This window comes from Carettochelys insculpta, chromosome 11 (assembly GCF_033958435.1).
Source record: "Carettochelys insculpta isolate YL-2023 chromosome 11, ASM3395843v1, whole genome shotgun sequence".
NCBI classification, from domain to species: domain Eukaryota; kingdom Metazoa; phylum Chordata; order Testudines; family Carettochelyidae; genus Carettochelys; species Carettochelys insculpta.
The window spans coordinates 42,559,079-42,586,029 of NC_134147.1; the positions used below are offsets into that span (position 1 = coordinate 42,559,079).

Here is a 26,951-nt window from a genome sequence, read left to right on the forward strand (position 1 = left end):
ATTTACGTACCAAAGTCCAATTCCTGTTTATGGAACCGTGAGGAATTCTTCACATTCAAAAATAAGGACTTCGGTTCCAAGACTGTCTATAATTATCAGACAAGCACTGCCTCCTGATTAAACAGTGTGCTTACACTGAAAAGATTGTAATGCTTTCACAATATTATCATTGTAATTGATAACAAGGATACATGACTCAAACATTACCACTCTATTTTATGCAGTCTTGTATAAATTTTGCAGTAAAGAGTTGACGGGCATGCATTTTGATTTGCTGATGTTGACGTAGTAATAATTCAGAATCTAACGTGCACAATAATTCAGGCTTTTGATGGCTAGTGTTATTGTACACGAACCATTTTTTAAAATTATTTGCAAGTTTTATATATTAGACAAAGCATATGTCATTCAGTATCCTTGACAATGCATTTTATGCTTTAATTAAAGTTCATCGAATTTAGAATTCTTTTTCAGAAGTTTCCATCTATCAGAACAGTAGTCTGACCTAGATGTGAGCTACTCTGATACTGCATTCCTCTCTGCTTTGGGAATACATGTCAGACATATGTCTCAGGTGACAAAGCATGAAGCTCTCCTGGGTCTCTGCAACTGATATATTAACTCTTCCTTATCTGATTTTTTTTTGGGGTGGGGGGGGAAGGGAGAGGGCTGGGGCAGGGAAGACAGCAAAAATGCATCTAACGAAGTGGCTCTTTGCCCAGTTAAGCTTATGCTTCAATAAATGTTAGGCTGTAAGGTGCCACGGGACTTCTCATTGTTTTTGCAGATACAGACTAACATGGCTACCCCTCTGATACTTACACAAAATATAGTATTCTGATACTATCAGTAAATACAGCATACTTTTCTCTAGGATGTATGTTCAGTTATGGAATGAAGGTCATTTTGCTGTGGATTAGGTTCAGTAATTATTCCCTTGATATCAATATTTTTAAAACATGGTGCTTGGGTCGGTCCTTTACCAAAAAGAAAATGTGAAGTCCACCAGGTAGAGGTAGAAGATAGATGTCCACGCATCTAATCCAAAGTGTCAGAGAGCCCCAGTTCCTGCAGTCCTATGACTGTGAGAAATTCAGCTTTAATTAAAATAAAATTGTGAGGAAGGGTTTTTTGCATCCAAAGTTACATTTTAAACTTTAAAAAAAACAACAGTGTTTTAAGGGCTAAATACGCAGAAAGGACTTCCAATTTTACAGCTGCAATTTAGGGGATTCAGTCACATGATATCCAGATAGTCAACTGTTAAAGGAACATGGAAATCACCAGATGAGACCTGTATTGAACAAATTTTGTCCCTGACATTGGCCAGTACCAGATGTTTCAAAAAACCTGTCTGCATGGGAAATTGGTTCCTAACTCCATCACTTAGTTGCTGTCTGATGCCCTGCATCATGAAGGCTTGCTTTCTTTTATTTTTCTCCCCTGTTTAATCTACCTGTGGATGGTCTTTCTCCTGAAAGTTGCTGTATCCAAGGATAGCTAATTCCTGCTCCTCCCAAAAAAATGCGAGGGGCGGGGGTCATGGTGGTGTTCCAGGGTCCTAGAGCTTGGGCTGCAAACTAAGCTTAAGCATCTACACCACAGTTGAAGTGGCACAGGCCATCCACAGGTGTCCAGTTGTAGTGTGGACGGTCATTTGTTCACTAACCTCTGCACTGAGGAGAGGTTTGACAGTGGCATCAGACAAGATGTTACTATGGCTAAGTAATTAGCATAGTTAGAAGTCAAAGAAATCAGTCCTGTGGCATCTTAAAGACTAATAATACTATTTATTAGGTGATGAGCTTTCGTGGGACAGACCCACTTCTTCAGTTAAAAGAAGCAACCATATTGCCCTGTCCCAAATACAGGACAAGGTGATATGGGTGGGGGAGGGGTGGCTCCTTCAAGCCCTGGGGAACTGGGAAGGAGGTGACATCCCCTGGGCTCCCCAGGAGCACCAAGAAAGTGGCAGCTGCCCACACTCCCCCAGCTTCTCCAAAGTTGTGGGGGATGGGTGGGGACAAATACAGAACAATTAATCCCTTTAAAAAAAAAAAGGTTGGGACACCTTTTTGGAGTCCCAAATACAGGACCATCTTGCCCAATACGGGACGGATGGTCACCGTAGTTAGAAGTGGTATGTTGCTGTTGGGAACTAGTTTCCACTTTCTGTTCTGCTTATTGTTACTTCTAAAATTCACTGGGGTTTTTTTGTTTTGTTTTGTTTTTTGCAGGGGAGTGGATGGGAGGAGGCAACTAAAATAATTTGGATGTTCAGTTTTGTTGTTCATACATTTTTTTTTCCTAGTTCTTCCCCAAAGACTGTTCCCAATAAGGTTGTAAAATGTCACTGAAGAGGTTTTAGGCTGTCTATGAATGGCAAAGCAGCTTCAGAATTGCGGTTTGCAAGGGAGATTGCCTGTCAGTGTGTCAAATGGAGATCAATGTTCATTAAATACAGGGATAATAAACCTCCCTATTTTATTCATTATAAATATTTGTAAGAGTCTCTCTGGAAAGTGCTATCAGATTTGAACTCTTCCTCGATTATCAGATGTCTTATGTGGCATCTCATAGATTTTCAGTAAAGCTGCAGTCTAGGTATATGCCCATGTCATGGGTACTTAAGGTCTTCATAAAAATCAAGAACTGTAAATTTTTAGTCAATTTCCTAGAATGTTTTTAATGTACAAGGATGAACTCAATTATTAAAAATGTAACTTCTAAAATTCAACAACTTACATTGAATGTACCCATACTGTATATTGGAATGTACACTCCAATAGTTCCATTTTATCACAGCATTAGGACACTGCAAGCACTGTCTTTTTCAAAGATTATTGCATCTTTCAAGTGGTTAAGTCACTCAGCCCTTAACCTTGTAACACCACATAAAGCATGATGAGATTGTACAGAAATGCACTCTCTGTCATAGCCAATTGCTTAAATAGTAGAGAAATATACTGCCTGTTGAGTCGTGTTGCTTATATAAGAGCTCCTTTACTGATTTTTCCTTTTGTGTTTCACATAACTGAATATTGTTTGGATATCAGAAATCTAATTTGAACTTCAGGTTTATTAAAAATATCCAAAATGCTGTAAAGCACAGTTTCATTAAGAAATTAAACATAAGGTGTATGAAGCAAAAATGCAAGATATTCGATGACATGTAATATGTAATAAACCATGTAATTAATGCAGAATGAACAACAAACAAAAAATCAAGACCCTGGTATTTGGCATATTGGATGGTTCAAATAGGAGAGGCAGGCCCCACAGAGAATGAATAGATAATATAGTAGATTGGTGCGGAGCTAGTCTACAGAAACTAAGTCACTGTGCTCTGGACGGGGAAAGATGGAAGGAAATAGTAAGAGAGACATCACACACCACCAGGTGCTGAGCCCATGATTATTGATGATGATGATGATGTAGTAATAAACCTTTTTCCAGTTGTGAAGGATTTTTTCACTGCCCAACTATTGTGTAATCCTTCTCAGGTAAGGGGATTTTGGGGCAATACACAACTTTCATGACCAGGCTCTTACATTCATTTTGCACAACCAGATAACGATACGTGTTAATAGAGTCCCAGCCCAGGAGGGACCATTGTGATCACCAAGGCTGATGCCTGCATAGCAAACAGTCTATAGAACCTCCCCAGTCAAATTCCTAGCATGGAAGACTATCCGATCTTGATTCAAAAAGCCATTGATGCAAAATCCACCATGCCCTTTTGCAAGTTTTTCTAACAATTAATGACTATCTCTGTTACAAATTTCCACCTTATTTCTAGTTTAAATTTGTGTAGTTTCAGCTTCCAGCCACTGGATTATCTTTATGCTTTTCCCTGTTACTCAATCTTTGTTCCCCATATAGGTATTTCTACACTGTAATGGTGTCACCTCTTCTCCTTCCCCTTGAATCTATGACTATAAAAGGCATGTTTTCACAACTGTTAATCATTTTTGTGACTCTTTGTTTAGTCCTCTCCAATTTATCATTCTTCTTGAATTGTGGGTACCAGAACTGGGCACAGCATTCAGCCACATATCAGCATACCAGTGCCAAATACAGAGGTAAATAACCTATTGCTTTTCAGGGCTCCCCTGTTTATGCACCCAAGGATTGGATCTGCCCTTTTGGCCATAATTTAATCTTGTAATCTTGGGAGCTCTTTTTCCATTGATTATCTGTGAGAGCCCCCAAACGCTCCCTAAGAACTGAAAGATCTTCCATTTGTTAATTACTGTGAGTGCTTCCCACTGCTGTGAACGGTCTCACCTACATCATTGGGCCTATGTCTGGTATTGAATTTATGCAAGGTTAGGCCCTACCTGCTAGGTTGTCTGATTTTACTCTTTAGATAGATAGGAAACTTGGTCTCATGTTTTCACCATCAGTTACAGAACTTGGCTTTCAGAAAAAAACTAGTGCAGTTGGTACTTCATCAATATAACAGGCACTTGATAAATGGTATGGTAGGAGAAATTGGTATGAAAGTTCCTCTAGTTATGTTGTAGAGGCCTGTTCTGACCTGAAAATGTCTCTTACCACACGTTGATTCTAAATGTGTAGTCAGGCAATAAAATGGTACTGTTATGCCCTCCGCTGTAAAGAGTAATAAGGGAAAATCCCACACCTGATAGGTTTCTAAAAGTTTTTTAGAAACCTATCTAAAAGTTTTTGATTTTTTTTATATGTATTTTCTCCCATTCTGCATTCTAATCTGTTGCATAAGAAAGGGGTTGCACTCGGGGGTTAGTTAGCTTTCTATTAATGTAATTGTCATCAGGTATGAAGGGTGCAGGAGAATGATTGCTTCATTTCTGGATCCCATCTGCTTCATTGTGCCTAGCTCAAAACAGATATTGCAACAGCCGTGGCAGCCTGGAATTTCACAGTTCTCTCTTTGCTGCCCACCATGTGGAGTTTCATAGGGAGTGGAGGGATATGACTCATTTCTTCCTGCTCCACAAACACAAATCACTGCCACTTGGGCAAAAGGAAACGTTCTTTGGCTGTTATCAAGCTGGAGGCCTGTGATGCATAGTCCAGCATTCTGGTTCCACTGAGCCAGTTAATTTTTGGATGTCTTCTCATATTGTAACCAAAAGGGAATAAGAAAGAAGTCTGGGGAGAAAATGTTACAGACATGTCCCCTCGAGAGCTAGGCCTGGTCCCCATGCTTAGCACAGCAGAGCCTGCTGCTGAATAAGCAGGATCTGAACTTTCGTTTCACCCTGACAAAGGACTTTTAGGTTCACAACCACAATCTTTCCACAGAGGCAGAAACATGGACATGGTTGAATTCTTTCCGCTTTCTTCTTTCCCATTCCAACAAATAATCTTTATTTCCCTCAAAAGCCAAATCAGATGATGGAGCTCTCCAGTTCTGAGTTTACTGAAGGCAGGATGGCAAGGAGCAGCGGGCTTGGAGTGCTGGCTCAGCATATGAAATTCAGATGACTCATTGGAGACCCATTGGAGTTGCAGAATAACTTGGTAGACACATGGCAGTGGGAATCTTGAATCCTTTTGTTTAAGAGAAGTGAATTATCCAGAACAAAGTATCCAACAGGGTCCCACATTAGATACATTAGAGAGAGGTTTTTTTCAGCCTTCTCCTAAGCCAGCAGGGTCCCTGAACTAATATGTTAATTACTAATGTGCTAATCTGCACTGCAAATATGCAGTCCAGATACTATAATCACTATCCATTCACGATTTTTTCTGTTCTATCCAGCTTTTTCCACCCGTGCTCTTCACCGTGCTTTCTGAGTACCTTCCAGCAGTACATGAAGACATATGCCTAACTTTTTACACAGTGCTCTTCACCATTGTGCTTTCGATCCCGAGGTGGAGAATCCTATGCATTGCGTGTACAAGTGCAGCTCTTGCTATGATTTGTTAGAGAAGTCAAGATCAAAGAAATGAATATTGCGCTAGGAGAAGGAAATAGTGAGGTTTGGTGCTTTGTGATGGTTCTTAGCACTGTACATCTCAAAAAGGGCACAGAGCACAAGCGGAACTGCTACTGGGAGCCTAAATGCTTTGCAGCCGTGGTTGATTTGTCCCCTGATTTAGTGGGAGTGGTGGCCGCACATCCAACCCCAACAATTAAAAGAATCTTCCCATGAGCCAATCAACACCTGGCGAGGAAAGCTGAATTTTTTCCTATGTTTCCATCAGAGTTGTTCTGAGCTAGAAGTAGCTATGAATTTTAGGCTGATTTATAAACTTAATCCATTTCACAATGGTAAAAAAAACACTAGAAATGTCATTATATTCGTATTTCTTCACACAGCCACCTGCTTTCCTTTTAGTTGTCTTCTCCTCTTTAAATTGGTGGTTGTCAGACTTTGAAAGTTTCTTCCCCAAGAAGCAAAATAAAATTCTACATCCTTTTCATAAAGTAAAATTAGATGGAAGAAATAACCCTGGTCTGCTCTGCAAGGGAATGTTTATATTCCTTTTCCATATTGAATTGCACTGTCCTCTAGTGGATGTACTGAACAATTGATTTCACATTGGTGTTTAAAGCTTTCACGCCAATATGATACATAGCAGAAATAAAATAATAAATAAATAAATAAATAAACCTAGATGAAATCTATGGAGAGAAAGTGGGCGATTGAGTAAAATTTCTACACTGTATAAGGCAAGTTGCATTTAACCTGCAGTTAAAATATCATTTTCAATGCATTCATAAATGTTCAGAAACCATTTATCAGAGGGAACAGATACATATTGAGCAAAGATATGCCTGTATGATCTCAGCCGTTTATTACACAGTATTAAGTGTTGTAGCTAGGAACGGGCTTGTCTCTCTTCTGGATTGAATCTGAGTTCAGTATAATATGCAGTCTGTATGTTTGTAATTCTTTCTAATTTATGTGGCGATAGGGTAGTTTTGAATTTAATGCACACAACCACTAAAATATAATTCAGACATAATTCTAAAGCTATCAGAATCTGTTAACATTTCTTTCCATTGAAGTTATTTAACCCTCAAAATTGCTAAAAATATTATTTATAGTACGTGTGCATCCAGAAACCAGATGTGGAAATCCTTCTAATTTTGTAAGACTATTTAAAAATACTTTTCACTGGGTAACATAAAATATAAAGTTGCATTCTGATTGGCGTTTGGTTTTGCTTACTAAAATGTTGATCAGTGTGTTCTTTTCACTTTTTCTGCATGAATATTGTCATGCAAAATAACGTGTATATCTGTCAGCATACATTATAAAGAAATATATCATATGCTGATCCATAGCAAAATATTGACAGCCAGGCAGGCCCATTGATTTTTGTGCAGAGGATCCATTTCTCTATTCACATAGGATTGATGTGATTCTTCAGCCACACATCATGGGTCTTAAGCAGTAGAAAAGGTTGTTACAGAATTGAATTTTTATGAAAAAGATTTCTGCAGAGGTTCATGTGGCTGTGGTATTTGGATTGGGATTCAGAAAATTTGGATTCCCTTCCAGCAATCAGCCTCAGCATGGATTGGTGGTTCTGTGCCGCAGGTCCTGACCTTCAAGGAGTGCGTGGGGTAGGGGGGGTCTATTATTACCTTCCTTCCTTCTCCAGCCCTTAGATTGTCTTGTTTGTTTAATTTGTAAGCTCTTTGGTGCAGAGACTTTTCCTTTGCTGTAGTAGCAGGGCATCTAATGCAATGGCCCTGGAACTCCACTGAGCACTAAGGGCAGTAGTGGGAAGTGTAAGATGCAATGAAAGGGTAAAATGTGCTTGGAGTTCTATTGCATTATTTTTAAGTCTTTTGAAATCCATGCAGTGACTTGTAATAGCTTAACTACAACTGATCCATCTGAGAAGTCTAGAACAAGTTCATTTCCAAAACTTTCACCATGACTTAGTGGAAGTCTAGTATAGTTGACATGGTGATGTTAGTGTAATCCATCGTAGGTGCTTTATTCACCTAAAGTGGTACAGCCCAATCTGGAACAGTCATAAACTATTGCTTAATAGTAAGGAATGCATTGGCTTGCTAGATTGAATTGGAGAGTCATTATGCCTGGTTCAGTCACTGTATCAGTTTCTGCTTTCACAATCCCTATGTTCGTGCCAGACCATAAGAAAATAAGAACATTCAAAACCTCTGGGAAGAGGGGAGACCAATTTACCATTAAAAGGCAGTGTGGTTAAATGGAGTGAGATTGGGACTGCAAAATAGGAACACCCAAGTTATAATCCAAGATCAACCACTAACTCATTGTGTGCGCTTGGAAAATCATTTCATCTCTTTGCCTCCCCTGAGTTTTGTTGTCTGTAGATTGGAATGATGATAGTTACCACCCTTGGAAAGGTGTTGTGAGGATTCATAGTGTTTTTAGTACAAGTTGCAGATGCTTACAGCCTCTGAAAATTAGGCCCAAGGAGGCTTCACGCTCAGAAACATAGACTGGTATAGGTGGGGGTGCAGGGTGTTCTGTGGTTTTCACAATATGCAGGATTTCTAGCTTTGTTCAGCAGTATTCAGCACCCACATTATAAAAATTATTCCCACACCCATTCTTTGGTTTATGGATTCAGAATTCTTCAGAGAGTGTCATGGATCCAGAGGACATTCTGCAAAGTTGGAGTTTCCTTTGGGATCTCTCCTTTTTCTGGAAGGCAGTTAAAATCACACACAACCAGGCAACACCCTGTTGAATACATACTTGAAAAGGCTTAAATGAGTGGCCTACTGCAGCAGATGAAATACGTAGATCCATTCGTGATCCATATTTCAGGTGGTATGGCTAACAGCACCCATGCTGGGTTTTGTAATAGTCATGTCCAGGCTCATCAAACATATGGTAACTCGTTTCAATCTGCTGGTTCTCGTTTAGAAGCATTTAAATCTTACTGTTTTGCTTAATAAAAACTCTTTTGTTTATAATCAAGTGCAGTGTAAATTGTTATTACCTGGGAAGATCTCCACTGTGTGTTTTCTCCCTTTCTTTGACAAAGAGAACTAATGCGCCTTCTCTGTGCAAATCTTTTGCACACAGAGAGGTGGGTTTATTTGGGAGTTTGATCCCTTCAGTGGGGAGTGGAGGTGAATTTCCTGGGTTCTGTGCCCCAAAACTGTACCTGCCCAGAGCTGTGTTTAATCAGTGTCTGCATTGCTCTGCAGGGGACCAGTAACCCCAACACTGTGCCTTGGCTAGGGGAGACCACAGAATCTGGCTCAGGACAACAGGGCAAGAAGGTGGGTGTCAGTGGCACGATCAACTCACTGGGGAACATCTGAAAGGGTCTTCTGTGACCACACCCTGTCACAGAGAGCATCGACTTGGTGTGGCAAGTAGCTGCCTAAATCCCTTTGTGGGTCTGTCTCAGACTTTTACTGAGGCTATGTAGGTTAGTGTAAAGTATTTTTCTGTCCACACACTGAGTGAATAAGCCACACCCTGAACAATATAAGGTACACTGACCTAAGTGCTGGTGTGAACAACCCAATGTTGGAGGGAGAGCTTCTCCCATGGACATAGCTACTGCTTCTTGCTGGAGAAGTGCTGCCCCATTGACTTAAAGCATCTGCTTTTGCAGCTCTTTTGCGATGCAACTGCATTGGCAAAGCAGCAACTGTAAATTCTGTCACATAACCTCAGTCCAAGCCTACTCTTACAAACCATTTCTGCTGGTGTCCCATTCGTGTTGCTGGTCTGTCTTTTGTGGCTCCCATTCTCAGGGGTTGGTAATTCAACTAAAGGAAAATGCTTCACAGCAATAATTCAGCTAAGAAGAAATGACTGAAATAAGAAACCTTCAAAAAAGAGAGAGCTGTCCAAGACCATGTCTCCCAAAATACCTACTCCATGTCTTTGACACACGCCCGTCATTTCAATACAGATTTTGAAATCACAGGCGCCCTATTTCAGCATCCCTGCACACATCATTGCAGGAGGAGTAAGGGATGCCTCGAAATAACACTTTATTTCGAGTTTAGGCTGTCATGTAGACATAACCTAAGTGAGGATGTAAACCAGCATGTTACGGAAGATACTGGGACACCCGCAGTAATGGTTTGTGAAAGCAGGCTTAGGTTATGGTTATGTGAACAATATTAATTACTGTATGCCGCTCACTTGCTCTTGTTTTTCTGACACCTGCATCGATCAGTTGTATAAAATAACATATCAACAGACCTGAAGCTAGGACCTTTAACAAGGGATCATCGTCAAACTGAATATACACTGAAACCTATCAATTCATCATCAATAACCGTGGGCTCAGCGCCCGTTGGTGTCTGATGCCTCTCTCACTATTTCCTTCCATCTTTCTCTATCCAGTGCATAATAGTGACCCTTTAACCTGAAAACATATTCCAGCTATTGCTCAAAATCACTCTATAGCAATCAAGTATATGGGAAATGTTCCTGGTGTTAGGTGATGCTTTTAAGAGTTAACATTCTCACTATTTCACCCCGTCACCTGCAAAAAAGAAGACCAAACTCATCAAGTATTGCTTGCTTCATGGTCTCCTGATATGTCATTAGCTGGGGAAGGAGTTAAATAAATAAACTCTGTCTTTGAACAGGAAGAGTGGATAATCAATATGTTTAGGTGGCTGAGGGTGTAAAGAGGCCTTGTCAGATTTCAATCACAGCAAGCTAGAAGGAAGTTCTTTGCCAGTGTAGTTTTTAATTCACTGCAGGTATGGTTTTGCAGACGTTTGCTGAGCAGCTTGTTTCAGCTAAAACAAATGGATCAAGCTTCAGTGCAACAGATTACCACAAGGTCAGACAGCAATATCAGTAATTTTAGAATATTGTTCATGGCTCTGTGTGTGTGTGTGTGTGTCACTGATAGTAGGTGGAGAACTAACCCCGAATATTTTTTCTGACTGTTACAGTATTAGATAACATTAATTTGTCTTCAGGAGAAGAATTTCACAAAAAGAACATCAGCAGCAGTTTTGGCTTGAATTACAGGGAGGGAATAGTTCAGTGGTTGGTGCACTGGCTGTGTAAACTTCAGATTGTGAGTTCAGTCCTCAAGAGAGGGTAGCCTTTCAAGGGTCAGGGGCAGGTTATATTTAAAAAAAAAATAAAAAATGTGTCAGTGATGATAAGTCCTGCTGTGAGGGCAGGGGGCAGTACTCAGTGGTGTCTCTTGAGGTCTCTTCCAGTTCTGTGTTATAAAATAAATTATTCTGATTTGGGACACTGGACTATAGCCATCGTTATTTTGAATAACTTCCTAGATCGATATAGCCTTCTTCTGATTTTATGCCACTTCCCTATTTGGAATCAGCTACCATGAAAATTGGGGTTTCTGAAGTCTGCGTCTATCCAGTCCAGATACCACATCTTTGGCGTTTCCCTTGATCATTGTGTGTATGTTTTACATGAAGATATTCTTAAAATTATTTTCCACTTATATCAGATTCATTGTATTAAGATAGGATTGTTATTTTATTTTAATATAATGTATTTTTGCAAGCTATCAGAAATTACATGCTGGTTTTCACTTTCTGCAACTCTGCTTCAGTTCTTGGTTTGACTCCTTCGTGTACTAGATAGCTAAGCTAATTTGCAGTTGGCATTTGTTTTTTCTTCTATTTAGATGACAGGTGGATTATTACTTGATACTAAATGGATGTCACTGCTGTGAAGTGTTCACAAGCATCATTGACCTACGTCTGCTCTAATTGTTCTATAGTAAAATGGGAGTGGGGGAAATAAACTTGGAAACATCTAATTTTTCATTGAAAACAATTGCACTGTCTAGACTTTCCATCATATACAATATTCATGTTGGCAGTGCAGAATTCACAGGATACTTGGCAGAGTAGAACGCTGCAGCTGCAGACAGCTAGACGTCCTGTTTATAGATTTATAAATGGATTCCTTGGGTTAGCGGAGTGCTTCATGGAGGCACCTTATATTAATTCTGAAATATATGATAACTGTTGTAACACATTCTCTAGGACATCAGAACTTTTAGAGACAAAGAAATACTTAGAAATTTCCGTAAAAGGCAGTTATATGTTAATAACTGTACGAATAGAACTTAAAGTACAACTGCACCAAAGATCTCCACTTTTCATACTATGAATACTCTTAATTTGCCTGCAATATATTTGACTAGATTTTGTCAGGGAGCATCTTTAACAGTAATCTGTTAGCACAGGTACTGTGTTAAAATAGTAGAAATGCGTTTTTTGACGTTTTAAACTTTTAATATTTTTGAACATGGTGAGTTCCACTCCTGGGTCCCAGACTTCTGTTCAGTCCATAGTCCTGCAGAAAAGGTGGATCCCATGGTGTGTGTTCCGCTTGCCCTTGCTGGGGTTTGGGCTTCTGTCCCTTAGCTAGAAGGAAAGGCATTGAGTAGAAGTCCGGTGGTCTGCCTGGGCTTGGTAAATAGTCCTTCCCAGCCACCCGCTGACCTCTGATGATACCAAGGAAAGGGAGCCCAAATACTCCCAAAATCTCACATGTCTGCAACTGCCTCTTCCACTCTTCCCTTCCCCCACTGGGGGAAGGCCTTTTAAACAGTCCTGTGGCAGCCTCAAGGGAACCAGCTGTCCCTAACTGATTATAGCAGCCTCTTCCCCTGCTGCTCCCACTCTGCCTGTGATAACTCCTGACTAGCCATCCCCTTCTGCTTTTTATGGCTGCCTCTTTCCTCTTGTAAGCCAGCCCTCTGGCCTGACCCTGTCGCACTAGGCTTACCTTTTACTATCGGTTTACTGTAGCTACACAGATGAAGTCGACATGGGGTCTTCCACACAGTAAGGTCAATGAGGTCTCCTCTCCAGCCAAAGCCAGCTACTCTTTTATTTTGCTATAGTACCAGAGTTTATGGAAGCACATTCCAAGACTGATCTATGTCTTCAGTGATGTGATAAATCGATGCCCAGTGGATCGATTCTTGCTGGGTTGATCCCTGGCATAGGGACGGCATACCCTAGTTGTGAGACTTGAAAATGATGAGCTGAATATTGAGTACTCTAGCAACAACAATGCCTTTCATTACTGTCCATTGGTTTTTCTTTCACTGGAAGGCTACAGAAATAGCTGTAGCTAGCCTTGATGGAAATTTCAAGTCTGCTGTATATGTGCCTGAAGAAGAGCAATCTGTAGCATGAAAACTTTTTCACCAACAGAAATTGGTCCAATAAAAGAAATTAACTCACTCATTTTGTCTGTGTAAAAAGAAAGCGTTATCCTGCTGAGGTGCCTGCATCTAGATTACCATACTACAGGTTACTGAAATAAAGAATTGTTTTATAAGACACAAAAATGGATAGAAATGTTCATTATTAATATGCTATTCAAGTTGATTGTTCTTGTATGCAAGCAGAGTACACAACTCAAAGTGCGCTTTTGTCTCAGATGCATCAGATGCTCTGTATGTTAATATGTGCTTGTCCCAGTATTCAGTGGATGGGTTCTTATCCCCTGTGTACACTTAACGGGTTTTCCCCAGGCATTCAGAATGCTAATATATCTTCATGCTGTTACAGCATGTGAATGTTGAGATTACTTCAGAAGACCAACTTTTAGAACTGCAAGATCTACCCAGGGTAGTGAAGCAAAGATAAACAATGTTCACAAATTTCAGCAGTTTTTAAGTGAATCTCTCTCTGCCATTTGAACTGATCTGTGGTTTACTTATAAGATTACAATAAAACCCAAGATTGAATTCTTCACCTGATTCACTTTCTTATTGATTGAATCCTTTTAGACTCCTCTCTAATTTAACAGAGTATTTTTATTAAAGCCAAGCACACAAACATCAATTATCCAAGCTGCATCTAATTTCCTTCAATGTTTTTTTTCCTCCTTTAGCTGCCAATGGATTAGGAGAACTGATTAGAATTCAACTTGAAAACTGAAAAGCAGATACTCAAATGAGACTGTGCATTAGGCATTAAAATATCTGTACTGGGCATAAAATCCTCTTCCTTTTGTTTAATAATGTAAACACACTTGCTTAAGTTGATTTGTCACATGCCTGATGCAATGTCCCCAAATTAGAAACATATTTTAGGAAAGACAGGCAAGTGTCCAGTGTCTGTTACATATACCACTGTTGCAATACAAAGTTGTGCTATATTTTAATGGGTAGGAACTTTGAAGAAGATGTGGTGGCAAATGCAGGCAAACACAGGGATGGATTTTCAGCAGAAGGCCTCGACGTCATAAAACTTAGCATGAGGGAAGAGGGCTACGCACCCTGACATCCAGTGTCTCACCCACCATGCATTTTAAGAGGTTCTGTGCAGGGCTGCTGTCATAGAATCCATAGTTTGGGGTAGACCATTCTCAGCCTAATCCTAGGACACAGGGTACTCTTCTGAGTTCTGCCACCCATCCCCCCAGAGGGTTGCTGAAACAGAGACCTAGGCCTCCAAAGACCATGAAGTCCTCCTCTATCGCAGAAGCACAAGGCTCAATTAGTAAAATCCCAGATCTTTATCTTCTGGAAACCAGCCTCGATTTGCAACTAACCAAGATCCTTCCTGAATACGATCACTAATGATTAAACTATATTCCTATTTAATGATGCCTCCAGGACAAGAGAGGAAGGCAAAAAACTCCCAGGACTCTGCCAGTTTGGCCCTTACAGGAAGAAAACATTTTCTGTCCCAAAATTGTTCATTAGTCAGACCCATAGACCACAGCTTTGAGACTGCTAGTCCTGTGCAAGAAAGGTGGGGCTGCTGGAATGGTCAGAAAGATGCTCCACCTGACCCAGGCTAGGATTTTAGGTCAGTGAAGGGGGAGGGCAAGGAACGAGTCAGCCACTTTCCTCCCTGAACCAGCCAGTGAGTGGCTAGAGACTGTGTAAAGGAGGAGGCACCCTGCATTTCCTCAGCTTGTGTTCTCCTTCCCCATTCAACTGGGGCTAGCCCTGTCACCAGCCCTGGAGGCAGGTGGCTGGTATTTTAAGCAAGGGCTTGGATGGATGGCTAGGTGTGGATGCACACAGCCAGGTGAGAGAGAGATTTCTCATGCTTTTGCCTTTGTACACATCTGCAATGGAAAAGAAACTAGAACAGCATGACCCAAGCGGAAGTAATTAAAACACGTTGACACCGTTGCCATAATATCTAGAAAGAGCTGTAATGACTACAGGATTGTACGCGTGAAAAATACATGCATTTAGCAAATTGAAATAAGGCATTAAATAAAATTGTGTATATCAAAGTCTGGCACCTAACTTCGGGGGGTGGGAGTTAAATTTATGTGGAATAGGTGGGTCAGCGATGTTCACATGACCCACTCACTGTCCAGCATTAAAGAGTGTTAAACAAGGGTCTGAGGATGGTATACAGAGAGCTAAGCTTGCTTAGTACCATAGTGCAAAAACACCTTCTGAATCGTCGTTAACCTTTGATTAAAGGTACAGAAATGAAGGATTTCTTTGAACTCATTTGAAATGCAAAGTATTAAGGAAGTCTTTCATTTTAACAGCATCCCTTTTTCCCTTTCTCTTTAGCAGGAAAGTGTCTTAGCAAGGGAAAAAAAAAAAAGCCCTTGTTTGACAGTCGCTTTTAGCTGATATCAGAGATGATTATAATTGTCCTTTTGGATAAAAGAGAAGAAGTCACTGGAGCAGCTGCTGCCGTTAAAGTCCAATCCTGTTTCATCATGGGTGGTGTTTGGGATTCAGCTAGAGCTGGGAGGGATGATGATGTCATCTGGACCCTCTCTCTGGCCTGGTTAGGTGAGAGCATCTCTTAGGGTCAGGATGATGAAGGCTGGGGCGAACAGCAGGGGATGGCAGCCATGATGGCGAAGCTCACTCCCATAGCCTGGTCTCTTCTTCGGTCTCTCTCCTTTCCCCATCCCCCAGTCTTTCTTTTAAGCCCCCAGAAAGGGAATGCTGACTAGAATAGCCCACCCCATCCTAATGACTGGTACATAAATTCTGAATTTTTTTTTTCTGGTTCCATGTCTCCTGTTTTTGACAAAGCGTGATTTTTGACTGTACCTTGAATCCTATGGGCATAGCCTTGGTTTGTTTTGACTTGGTTAGTGTCTCTTACCGGTTCTCCTCTGCCTGTTTATAACATTCTTTTTTTTTTAAAGCAAGCTGGCCTACTTTCCATCAACATTTGTTGTTACAGGTTTTTGTAACCTCTTACAAACATTCGTATACGTTTTATGATTGAGATCACAGGATAAATTTGTCAGCCCACTTTTCACAATGTTGCTCAAGAACAAATTCAGGTATCGGTGTGTAGACATTATTAATTGTCACAAGTGTGCACATTGCTTTAAGAAACACATAGATGAGTCAGGGTGCTACTCAGGAGCTAGCAGGTCTGAACTGTGTGACTCCAATGCAAATGCTGAGAGGCTGAGGAAAGAGGCAGAGCCTGATAATATACTAGAAGGTCAATAATGGAAGACAGGGTGAAAGAAGGGGCTTTTAATAGGAGAGGTGAGGGGAGAGAGGAAGTATGTTAAGCGCATGGACAGATGGAGACTGTTTCACATGCCCAGGGTTACATGAAGAAATGATTGGAGATGGGAATAGGAGAAATGACAGGAAACCTTGAGATGATCTCATTGCCACCTTAATCATATTCAAGTTAGGTTTCGGTTAGAGTTCCTTAATGTACAATGACTATGGCTTGTGCTTGTAATAACCCAATCAGAGGTCTGCTGAAGGATATTAGTGAAACAATTCCAGGTAATAAGGGAACTGTTAGGGTTTGTTTGTTTTAAATGTATGTTTCAAGGATGGAAATGATGCTGAGTGGCAAGCCTTCAGTCTCCATCTAGGAGATTGCAATCACAGGAGCTAATTATAATGTTTTGCCTTCAGTGACATCTTAAACCCGGTTGCTGAGAAATCCGAATGTGCATGACAGCAGGAAATGTATTTGGTGCCATCGTAAACTTGACTGTGTTGAGGTGGGCAAAATGTTCATTTGGGGAACATCTGAACAGCAAATTGAGCTGTGATTGTAGCATGCGTGGGCATGCCTGCACTAGCTTCGCTGCACTAGCTAGTACGGGTAATAGTAGCACTGTAAACGTGGTGGCGGTGGAAGTCAGCAAGGGCTAATAACCAAATATGTAGCTGGAGTCCCTGATGGATTTTACTGGGATGGCTAGAACCATGCTGAAGGCTATTAGCTGGAGCAGCTAAATTAAAGGGAGCTTGGACCTTGACTTTTTCTCGCCCCTCCTAGATCTGGGTGCAATGTTCCAACTGGATGCAAGCCTACAGCTTGCTCTTTACTATCTCTTCACCCCATCTCTGCCATCTACAGAAGCCTAGGATCCAAATGAACCATGTATGGCAGCTAGGTTTTGAAGAGGTGACAATCTCTGGGTAACCTGTTGTGACTGATACACATTGCTGTGCATTGACTAGAAGGATACTCCTATTACTTAATGATTATTTTTAGAAACTTACTAAGATAGTGAAATGTTTTACAGAGTTATACCACTTGGAATGATAATCTTGATGCATTTTAATATATCCATTGTAAACATCAAGTTGGGTGAGTCTTATTTTAATGGTATTTTTCCTGGTGTATGTTACAATGTTTGGTTTAAAATACACATTGCACCTTTTGTTTCTTGCTGTCTCTGAATGGCATGAGTTTAAAAGGGGGCATAAAGAGCATCCACAAATGTCTTGCATGTAACTTAATTGAGAATTGTATATAGGAATTTCACTTCCTCAAAGCTGATGAACAGCCATTTTCTGTGGGCGTTACCAATTAATCTGTTGTAATGAATTCTCTTCGTTTTTTCTTACTCATATTTATCAAGTCAAGATGAGTATATTTCCTTTTTATGTGTGCTACTTTTAACATAGAATACATGCAAACTCTTCACTGAGTATTCACATGCTAGATTTCATTAAGAAAAGTACAAGTACCTGCTACAGAATTTAAAACTTTCCTTATTTTTTTTTTACACAAATATAAACCTGCATGGTCTTTCTCTTTCACACAGTGTATTAATAGGTTTTTGCGTTTTGTGGTAAGCAGAAAATAATCTTACGTTGCTTCCTTACTGGCTGCACAATATCTAACACAGAGGATATTCATCTTAGGCTTGTTTGCACATAAAGCTTAAATTTAATTTATTGTTGGGTTTTTTTTACTTAGGTTTAAAATAAATATTTAAAATGGTCTTCACATTTAAAGTGGTTTAAAGGTACCGTTGCACTGCTTTTTGCAAGGGCCTGAAATTCATCCTCTGTGCAGAAGGCCAGCGTAAGGCTGGTTGCATGCCCCACTATGGGAGTGGATTTCTTCTGTTAGAGTTGTGGGAACAGCAAACAGTATAACCGTGCCCACTTATTCCAGGAATGAATCTGTCTGTGCCCAATAAAGGTTATAGCAAAGGCAAAGGTAAGAACACTACTTGGCCACTGTGCCTAAACTTTTTCCAGTAGCTACCTCCAGGAGTCCAGTCTCCAAACTGTTGTTTTTGGGTGTGTGAATGCCTACTCACTGACCATTTAAACTGAGACCACCAATATGCTCATTATAGACAGTACGCTCTCTTTTTTTGGCCCAGCAGCAAGTTCTCCTCTTGAATTACACAGGAGCCATTTTTTTATTTCAGTAGTCGTTGACCCCTGTGTAAAAGGAGAGAATTTGTCCCCTGGGTTGTACTTTCTACCTTGCTTAGAAAGTAATGCCTAAAAAGGTGACACTCTTTCTTTCTTTCAGGTTGAAGCAATATTGGTCAATATTTTTGGTGGGATTGTGAACTGTGCCATTATAGCAAATGGTATTACCAAAGCCTGCCGAGAACTGGAATTGAAGGTACCCCTGGTAGTCCGACTAGAAGGTGAGTGATGAGGTTTGGGGTTAATGACAGCTCTCAGCTGCTCTCAGTTACACCCTCTTCCACTTCAGCATACTCTTCTCCAAGCCTGTGTAAAGCTACATTTGGAGGGACATGCATAAGAGCCGTTATTAAGGGCCCAAAAGCAAACTGTGCTGCTGCATAGGAAAGCTAGAAAGTATGGTAAAAGACCTCCTGGGCTTAGTCAGGAGATCTTGCATGATCTCAAAATCAAAAAGGAGTTATATAAAAAGTGGAAAGTACAAGACATTACAAAAGATATAGATATAAGCAAACAATGTGTGTATGCCTGGGCAAGATTAGGAAGGCCAAAGCAGAGAATGAGCTCAAATTAGCTAGAGACATAAAGGGTAACAAGGAGTCATTCTATAAATATATTAGAATCAAGAGGAAGACCAAGGACAGGGTAGGCCCACTACTCAGTGAAGAGGGAGAAGCAATATCAGGAAACTTGGAAATTGCAGAGGAGCTTGATGACTTCTTTGTTTCAGTCTTCACCAAAAAGGCAGATGCAGAAATGCCTAACATAATATATGCTAGTGGGAAGGGGGTAGGTTTAGAGGATAAAATACATAAAGAACAAGTTAAAAATGACTTAGAAAAATTAGATGTTTTCAAGTCACCAAGGCCTGATGAAATGCACCCTAGAATACCTAAGGAGCTGATAGACGAGGTTTCTGAGCCCTTAGCTATGATCTTTGAAAAGTCCTGGAAATTGGGAGAGATTCCAGAAAACTGAAAAAGGACAAACGTAGTGCCCATCTATAAACAGGGGAAAAAGAACAATCCAAGAAACTACAGACCGGTCAGTTTAACTTCTGTGCTGGGAAAGATAATGGAGCAAATAATTAAGGAATTCATCTGCAAACATCTGGATGAAAATAAGGTGATAGGTATCAGCCAGCATGGATTTGTAAAGAACAAATCATGCCAGGCCAATCTGGTAGCATTTTTTTGACAAGATAACAAGTCTTGTGAATAAGGGAGCGGCAGTGGATGTGAGATATCTAGACTTTAGCAAGGCATTTGACATGGTCTCTCATGATCTTCCTATCAATCAACTAAGCAAATACAACTTAGATGGGGGCCACTATAAAGTGGGTGCATAACTGGCTGGATAACCATTCTCAGAGAGTAGTTATTAATGGTTCACAGTCACGCTGGAAGGGCATAACAAGTGAGGTTCCACAGGGATCTGTTCTGGGAACAGTTCTATTCAATATCTTCATCAACCATTTAGATATTGGCATAGAGAGTATACTTATTAAGTTTGCAGATGATACCAAACTGGGAGGGGTTACAACTGCTTTGAAGGATAGGCTCATACTTCAGAATGATCTGGACAAACTAGAGAAATGGCCTGAGGTAAACAGGATGAAGTTTAATAAGGACAAATGCAAAGTACTCCACTAAGGAAGAAGCAATGAGCTTCATACATATAGAATGGGAAGTGACTGTGTAGGAAGAAGTACTGTGGAAAGGTAGTTCAGAGTCAGAGTGGACAATAAGCTAAATATGAGTTAACCGTGTGATGATATTGCCAAAAAACAAACATGATTCTGGGATGTATTAACAGGAGTGTTGTGAGCAAGACATGGGAAGTCATTCTTCTGCTCTACTCAGTGCTCATTAGGCCTCAGCTGGAGTATTGTATCCAGTTCTGGGCAGCACATGTCAAGAAAGGTATGGAGAAATTGGAAGAGGTCCAGAGAAGAGCAACCAGAGTGATTAAAGGTCTAGAGAACATGAGCTATGAGGGAAGACAGAAAGAATTGGGCTTGTTTAGTTTAGAAAAGAGAAGACTTAGGGAGGACATGGTAGCGGTTTTCAAGTACTTCAAAGAGGGTTGCAAGGAGGAGGGAGAAAATTTGTTTTCCTTGGCCTCTGAGGATAGGACAAGGAGCAATGTGCTTAAACTGCAAGGGAAGATTTAGGTTGGACATTAGAAAAAACTTCCTGACTGGCAGGGTGGTTAAATACTGGAGTAAGTTACTTAGGGAGGTTGTGGAATCTCCATGGCTGGAGATATTTATGAGCAGGTTAGACAGATACCTGTCAGGGATGATCTAGATGGTGTTTGGCCCTCTCAAGAGGGCAGGGAACAAGACTCAGTGACCTCCTGAGGTCCCTTCCAGTTGTAGTGTTCTATGATTCTGTACTGCAACAGCAGTAAGAATTACCCAACTCTTTGCCCATGTAACTGTATCTGAAACCAGATTTCGGGTTATATCCCTCTGTATTCAGTCCTCATTCATGCAGAACTTGAGTAGGAGATTTGCCTGAATAAAGACTGCAACATTTGCATTTTCACTAAACCAAAGGCAGACAAGCTAAAAACCCCTTGATTTAGAAGAGAGAGTTTCTTGCTGATAATTCTCTGGGAGAAGTCCTGAGCTTTGGGTTTCATTCCTCCCATTTGTCCAAAATCACCCAAGTCTATTAAACAAAACAAAGCAGTTCCTTTTTCCAGAAATTAGAATCAGGATCTGGAATTAAAGTGTTGCTTTTTTTCCCTTCTTGGTTTTGTTTGTGTTCATTTCTGTTAGTCTGGTCAGACTTTTACTATCTGGAAAAGCAACTAGAGGTTTTGTGATCTTTTGTATGAATTTCAAGTACAGTCAGTGAACTCTACTCATGTGTTTCCATAGTTCCTGGTCCCAGATGCAGATGAAAGGGCTGGAATACAATGAGGAAAAGCTATCCTCGTCGTATTTCCAACACAATCAGAAAATGCTTTCACAGAAAGGCACGTTTGCTGCATGGGTTTTTTTTTTCCCTTTCCAAATGCTTCTTACTGGGAGCAGTTAAAGCCATATGCATGTGGCCAGACAGAGACCAATTATAAGACCATAAGCAAAAGAAAAATGAAAAACCAATAGAAAAGAGGTACAGCATTATTTTACCTCAATGCCCTTCTCTTATCCAGATCTCCAGCTCAGTTTTTAAAGCATAGCAACTTAGGGGATGGGACCTTGAATGAATTCCAGACAAGCTTCTTAATTTTGAGTTCTCAATCTCTGCCCTACCTCATCCAGCAATTACAAGTTTGAAGCAGGTATCACTGGGGGAAGTTCTGTGGCATGCACTATGCAAGAGCTCAGACCAGATGATCGTAATGGTCCCTCCTGGCGTTAAAGTTAGTGAAGCTTTAAAAAAAGTGAAGAGGCTCAGCAGTTGCTTGTTTTAATATATTTGTGTTATATTGTATGTATAAAAAAAAAAAGGTTCCTTAATGCTTTCCATCAGTTTGTGAAATGTCTCCTGAAAGAGCAGAGGAAGAAAGATTTGGGGGTAGGGGTGGCAATAAGGGGAAAAAAATGTTCTTGTTTCCTGAAATCTGTTGAAATCAGCATAACTGTCATGACTGGGATGTGGGCGGTCTGACCTAGTGGTTGGAGAAGAAGCCATCGTTCAAACAGAGATCAGGTGTCTCGATGTCAGGCAGGGTTAAGGTGCCGAGAGGTCAGCAGTAGAAGTAGGAAGCAGGAGAAGCAGTCCAAAGCAGGGAAAATCCAACTGAATGAACAATTTCCTGTTCCTGTCCTGGGTTTCTGTAGGAGCTATGAACCAGTCAGGATGGCCAGCATTCTGCAACTGGAGTCCAGGGCTGGGGTCCTCTGATACTATCAGAGTTCAGCTCTTAGTTTGACAGCAGTTAAGAGGTCACTTAGGAGTTCTGAAGAGCCTTGGGGACCAAGGTTCAAAACCTGTGGCCCCTCACATTAATATTAATCTTTGAGCACATTTGGAAAGAGTTCATAACTGGTGTTTTAAAAGGTATTTTCCGCAGCAAAATCAATATTCGTGCTATAGCGGGTTATTTTGTCAGCAGGTACATTAATATACCTTAACATAAAAACATGAAAGGCAAGATCAGTCCTCTGAGCATCCTACTATGTATTTCTCCCTATAGGTCTGTCTCTGATAGATCAAAGAACATGAATAGTTTGCCTGTCAGAATATTAATGATTTTGGTAATTCACAAATTTAGTGTGCAAACTGATTCACATTGGATACCAGTCTGAGTTACAAGGGCATAGTCATATTCAATCGTTTAACTGTGCTACAAATACACTTACGTACGGCATTACATCTGAACCTCTTGGAAAATAGGCTATGCTAGATTATGGACTTTTCTGGACCATGGGGGTTTGCCGCAATGAAGGGTAAACAGAGTCCATTACTAAGGCTTTTGTATGTACAAACCATTATAGAGCATCATCCGTGTATAACATCAGAAGGTAAACCATTAACGGCACGGTACATAAATTGTCATTGGGAGGGAGAATGCAGGAGCATGCTGGGGTTGGGGAGGGTGTGGGGTTTGGGAGGTGGGGTGCCAGAGCATGCTTGAGGAAGGGGCCGTCTAAGACAGAAGGTGCGTGAGGGGAGTGCAAGACACTTTTTTGGCATCCTGCTGCCAGGGGTACATGTGGTTCTGCACCCCCTGCTGTTCCTATTGGCTGTGAGCAGGGAACCACCAGTCAAATGCTTCACTGCGCTGCCATTCCCCCAGCGTACAGTGCCACTTCCTCCTCCTGCTACCAGGCAGAGCCTGCAGGCCCTCAGGTTGCCTGGATTTGGCCCACGCACGCACAGAGCGAGGAGCTGGTGCTGGTGCTCCAGCCCCGGGGGGTTCCAAACCATGTGTACTCGTGGATCACAGACACCCAGATTAAGGAGGCTCCAGTGTCTAGCGATCAGTAGGATATTTGCAATGAGGTATGTTTTATTCTATTCATTATGTTGGGGTGGAGAGTTCTGTTTTCATGCTTCATACAGACTAGGAGGCCACCTCTCTCCCTGTTTGCTGCTGAGGTCGATGGAGTCAACCAGGGTGCTTTTCTGCTGACTGCCCAGGTTTGAAGGGCTGGTGGCAAAATGTTAGTAGATGAGGGCTCCTGGTTCTAGTGGGTTTGTTGGAAGGCCAAAGTTTGCAACATGCGTTTCTGTTCTATATACATTCTTGTATCACAGTTATCACTCTGATATCTGAGAAGTGCATTGAGGAGCATCAAGCCCACCGACAGGAGAGCAAAGGTGGGTATTGCCTTGGTGCCCAGCGTGTCAAAAGGGCCTAGAACTCCAGCTGCCATTGCTACTTTGGCCACAGCTGGTGCTCCAGGTCCTGTTGAAGTGCCAGAAGTGCTTCCCCACCACTGTGCTGTGTGGAGAGGGTGGGAGCAGCACCGCTGACTGCCCTTGGCCCCACCCCTTCCAGCGCCCAGAGACAGCCCCCACCTTGCTCCAAGGTCTGCAGTGGCTGGCAGCCCTGCTGAGCAGCATGACCACAGTGGAGGCCTGCTGCTCTGCCAGACCAGGAGAACTTTAAACATCTCTGAAGTGAGACATAGAAATAAGTTGCCAGGCATTTCACTGACTAATGACGCACTCTCTAGTTGCTGAAGAAAGGCAAACTAACAGCATAATTTTCAGGGGGTAACTCAGAGAGCAAAGGAGGTAACAAAGAGACATGATTTATTTTATATGTAAAGCCTCAATATTTGATTAATGTTATGCGACTTGTGTTTGGTTTTTTGCTCAGAGCAGCCATAGTTTCCTTGTTTAATAACCATTAGTGCATTGGTTTAAAACCTGAAAAGCGATCATGTTTGGAAGCAAGTAATTCACAGCTGAAGTTGTAGACTGGTGATTACCACCATTGTTTACACCATCTAGAAGAGACACAGCTGGCGCAGCGGGGCCCAAGGTGACATGCTAACAGCAGGTCCTGGGTGGTAAATGCTAAGGCCAATTGGTGTGCAAGTCCCTGAAGACGTGAGGCCCAAGGCAGTTCCTTGCTTACCTTGCCCTAATTCCAGGGCTCAGGACACAGGGAAGACCAGGCTGCAGTGTTTATAGCTCATCTTAAACTACTGTCAGTCATAGAATCATAGAATACTAGGACTGGAAGGGATCTTGAGAGACCATCGAGTCCAGCCCCCTGCCCTCATGGCAGGACCAAGTACTGTCTAAACCATCCCTGATAGGCATCTGTCTAACCTGTTCTTAAATATCTCCAGCGATGGAGATTCCACAACCTCCCTTGGCAATTTATTCCACTGTTTGACCACCCTGACAGTTAGGAACTTTTTCCTAATGTACAACCTAAACCTCCCTTGCAGCAGTTTAAGTCCATTGCCTCTTGTTCTATCCTCAGAGGCCGAAAAGAACAAGTTTTCTCCCTCCTCCTAATGACACCCTTTTAGATACCTGAAAACCACTATCATGTGGGCACTATATTTGCCTTTTTCCAGTCTTCTGGAATCTCTCCCGTCTCCCATGATTTTCCAAAGATGATAGCTAATGGCTCAGATACCTCCTCCATCAGCTTCTTGAGTATTCTAGGATGCATTTCATCAGGCCCTGGTGACTTGCAGATATTTAATTTTTCTAAGTGATTTTTAACTTGTTCTTCTTTTTATTTCAACTTCTAACCCTACCCCTTCCCCACTAGCATTCACTATGTTAGGCATTCCTTCATCAGACTTCTCAGTGAAGACCGAAACAAAGAAGTCATTAAGCATCTCTGCCATTTCCAAGTTCCCTCTTACTGTTTCTCCCTCCTCACTGAGCAATCGCCCTACCCTGTCCCTGGTCTTCCTCTTGTTTCTAATGTATTTATAAAAAGCCTTCTTGTTTCCCTTTATGCCTGTAACTAGTTTGAGCTCATTTTGTGCCGTAGCTTTTCTAATCTTGCTCTTGCATTCTTGTGTTGTTTGCCTATATTCGTCCTTTGTAATTTGTCCTAGTTTCCATTTCTTATACGATTCCTTTTTTATTTTGAGATCATGCAAGATCTCCTGGTTAAGCCAAGGCAGTCTTTTGCCTTATTTTCTATCTTTCCTACGCAGCCAGATAGCTTGCTTTTGGGCCCTTAATAATGTCCCTTTGAAAAACTGCCAACTCTCCTCAGCTGTTTTTCCCCTTAGTTTTACTTCCCATGGGACCTTATCTACCAGCTCTCTGAGTTTACCAAAATCTGCCCTCCTGAAATCTATTATCTCTATTTTGCTGTTTTCCCTTCTACCCTTCCTTAGAATTGTGAACTCTATGATTTCATGATCACTTTCACCCAAGCTGCCTTCCACTTTCAAGTTCTCTACCAATTCCTCCTTATTTGTTAAACTCAAATCTAGAACAGCTTCCCCCCCGGTAGCTTTTTCAACCTTTTGGAATAAAAAATTGTTTCCAATGCAATCCAACAACTCCTGACAGCACGTCACACTTGTTTTTTACCCCTCTTAGTATGGGTAATAAGCAGGAAGAACTGGAAGTGCTAATAAATAAATACAACTATGACATCGTTGGCATCACGGAAACTTGGTGAGGTAATACATATGATTGGTATGTTTGTATTGAAGGGTACAGCCTACTTAGGAAGGATAGACAGGGAAGGAAGGGGGGAGGTGTTGCCTTATATATTAAAAACGTACAGACTTGGACTGAGGTGGAGATGGACGAAGGAGATGGACGTGTTGACAGTCTCTGGATTAGACTAAGGGGTAAAAAACAAGTGTGATGTGCTGCCAGGAGTCTACTACAGGCCTCCTACCCAGGTGGAAGAGGTGGATGAGGCTTTTTTTAAACAATTAACAAAGTCATGCAGGGCCCAGGATTTGGTGGTGATGGGGGACTTCAACTATCCAGATATATGTTGGGAAACTAATAGAGCGGGGCACAGACTATCCAGTAAGTTGTTGGATTGCAAGGACAAATTACAAAGGATGAATACAGGCAAACAACACAAGAATGCAGGAGCAAGATTAGAAAGGCTAAGGCACAAAATGAGCTCAAAAAGCCAGAAGGCTCTTACTTGGTAGCTGCTTCAGCAGCAGGATCACTCGCTCTCCCTCTTAAATTCCCCTTTCTGCAGCCCCCTGCCTGCGTGGGATGTTTCTGTCTGCTTGAAATTTGCCCATTCCATAGTCCTGTATCTCTGAACCTTGAGCCATGTCATCTCCATCTTTGCCCTGCTCAAGTTCTGGAAGGCTGCCAAAGCAACACCAGCCCGTGGTAAAAGTTAGAGCAATCTGTGGCCTATGCTGTAGCAGCCCAGAATCTCTGTCGCACTGAATGCTGTAACTCACGATTGCGCAGGGGCAGTACAGGGTTGTCTATGTTGGCCCTACCCTG

General features: G+C 41.4%; 1 protein-coding gene across 1 annotated transcript in view; it reads left to right on the top strand.

The window, feature by feature from the left end:
- SUCLG2 (succinate-CoA ligase GDP-forming subunit beta) overlaps nt 1–26,951 on the top strand; it is a 228,037-nt gene that overhangs the window by 190,061 nt on the left and 11,025 nt on the right. The window contains exon 10 of the mRNA XM_075005590.1: nt 18,677–18,797. Coding sequence (XP_074861691.1) covers nt 18,677–18,797 — 121 coding nt within the window. The remainder of the gene's footprint in view (nt 1–18,676; nt 18,798–26,951) is intronic.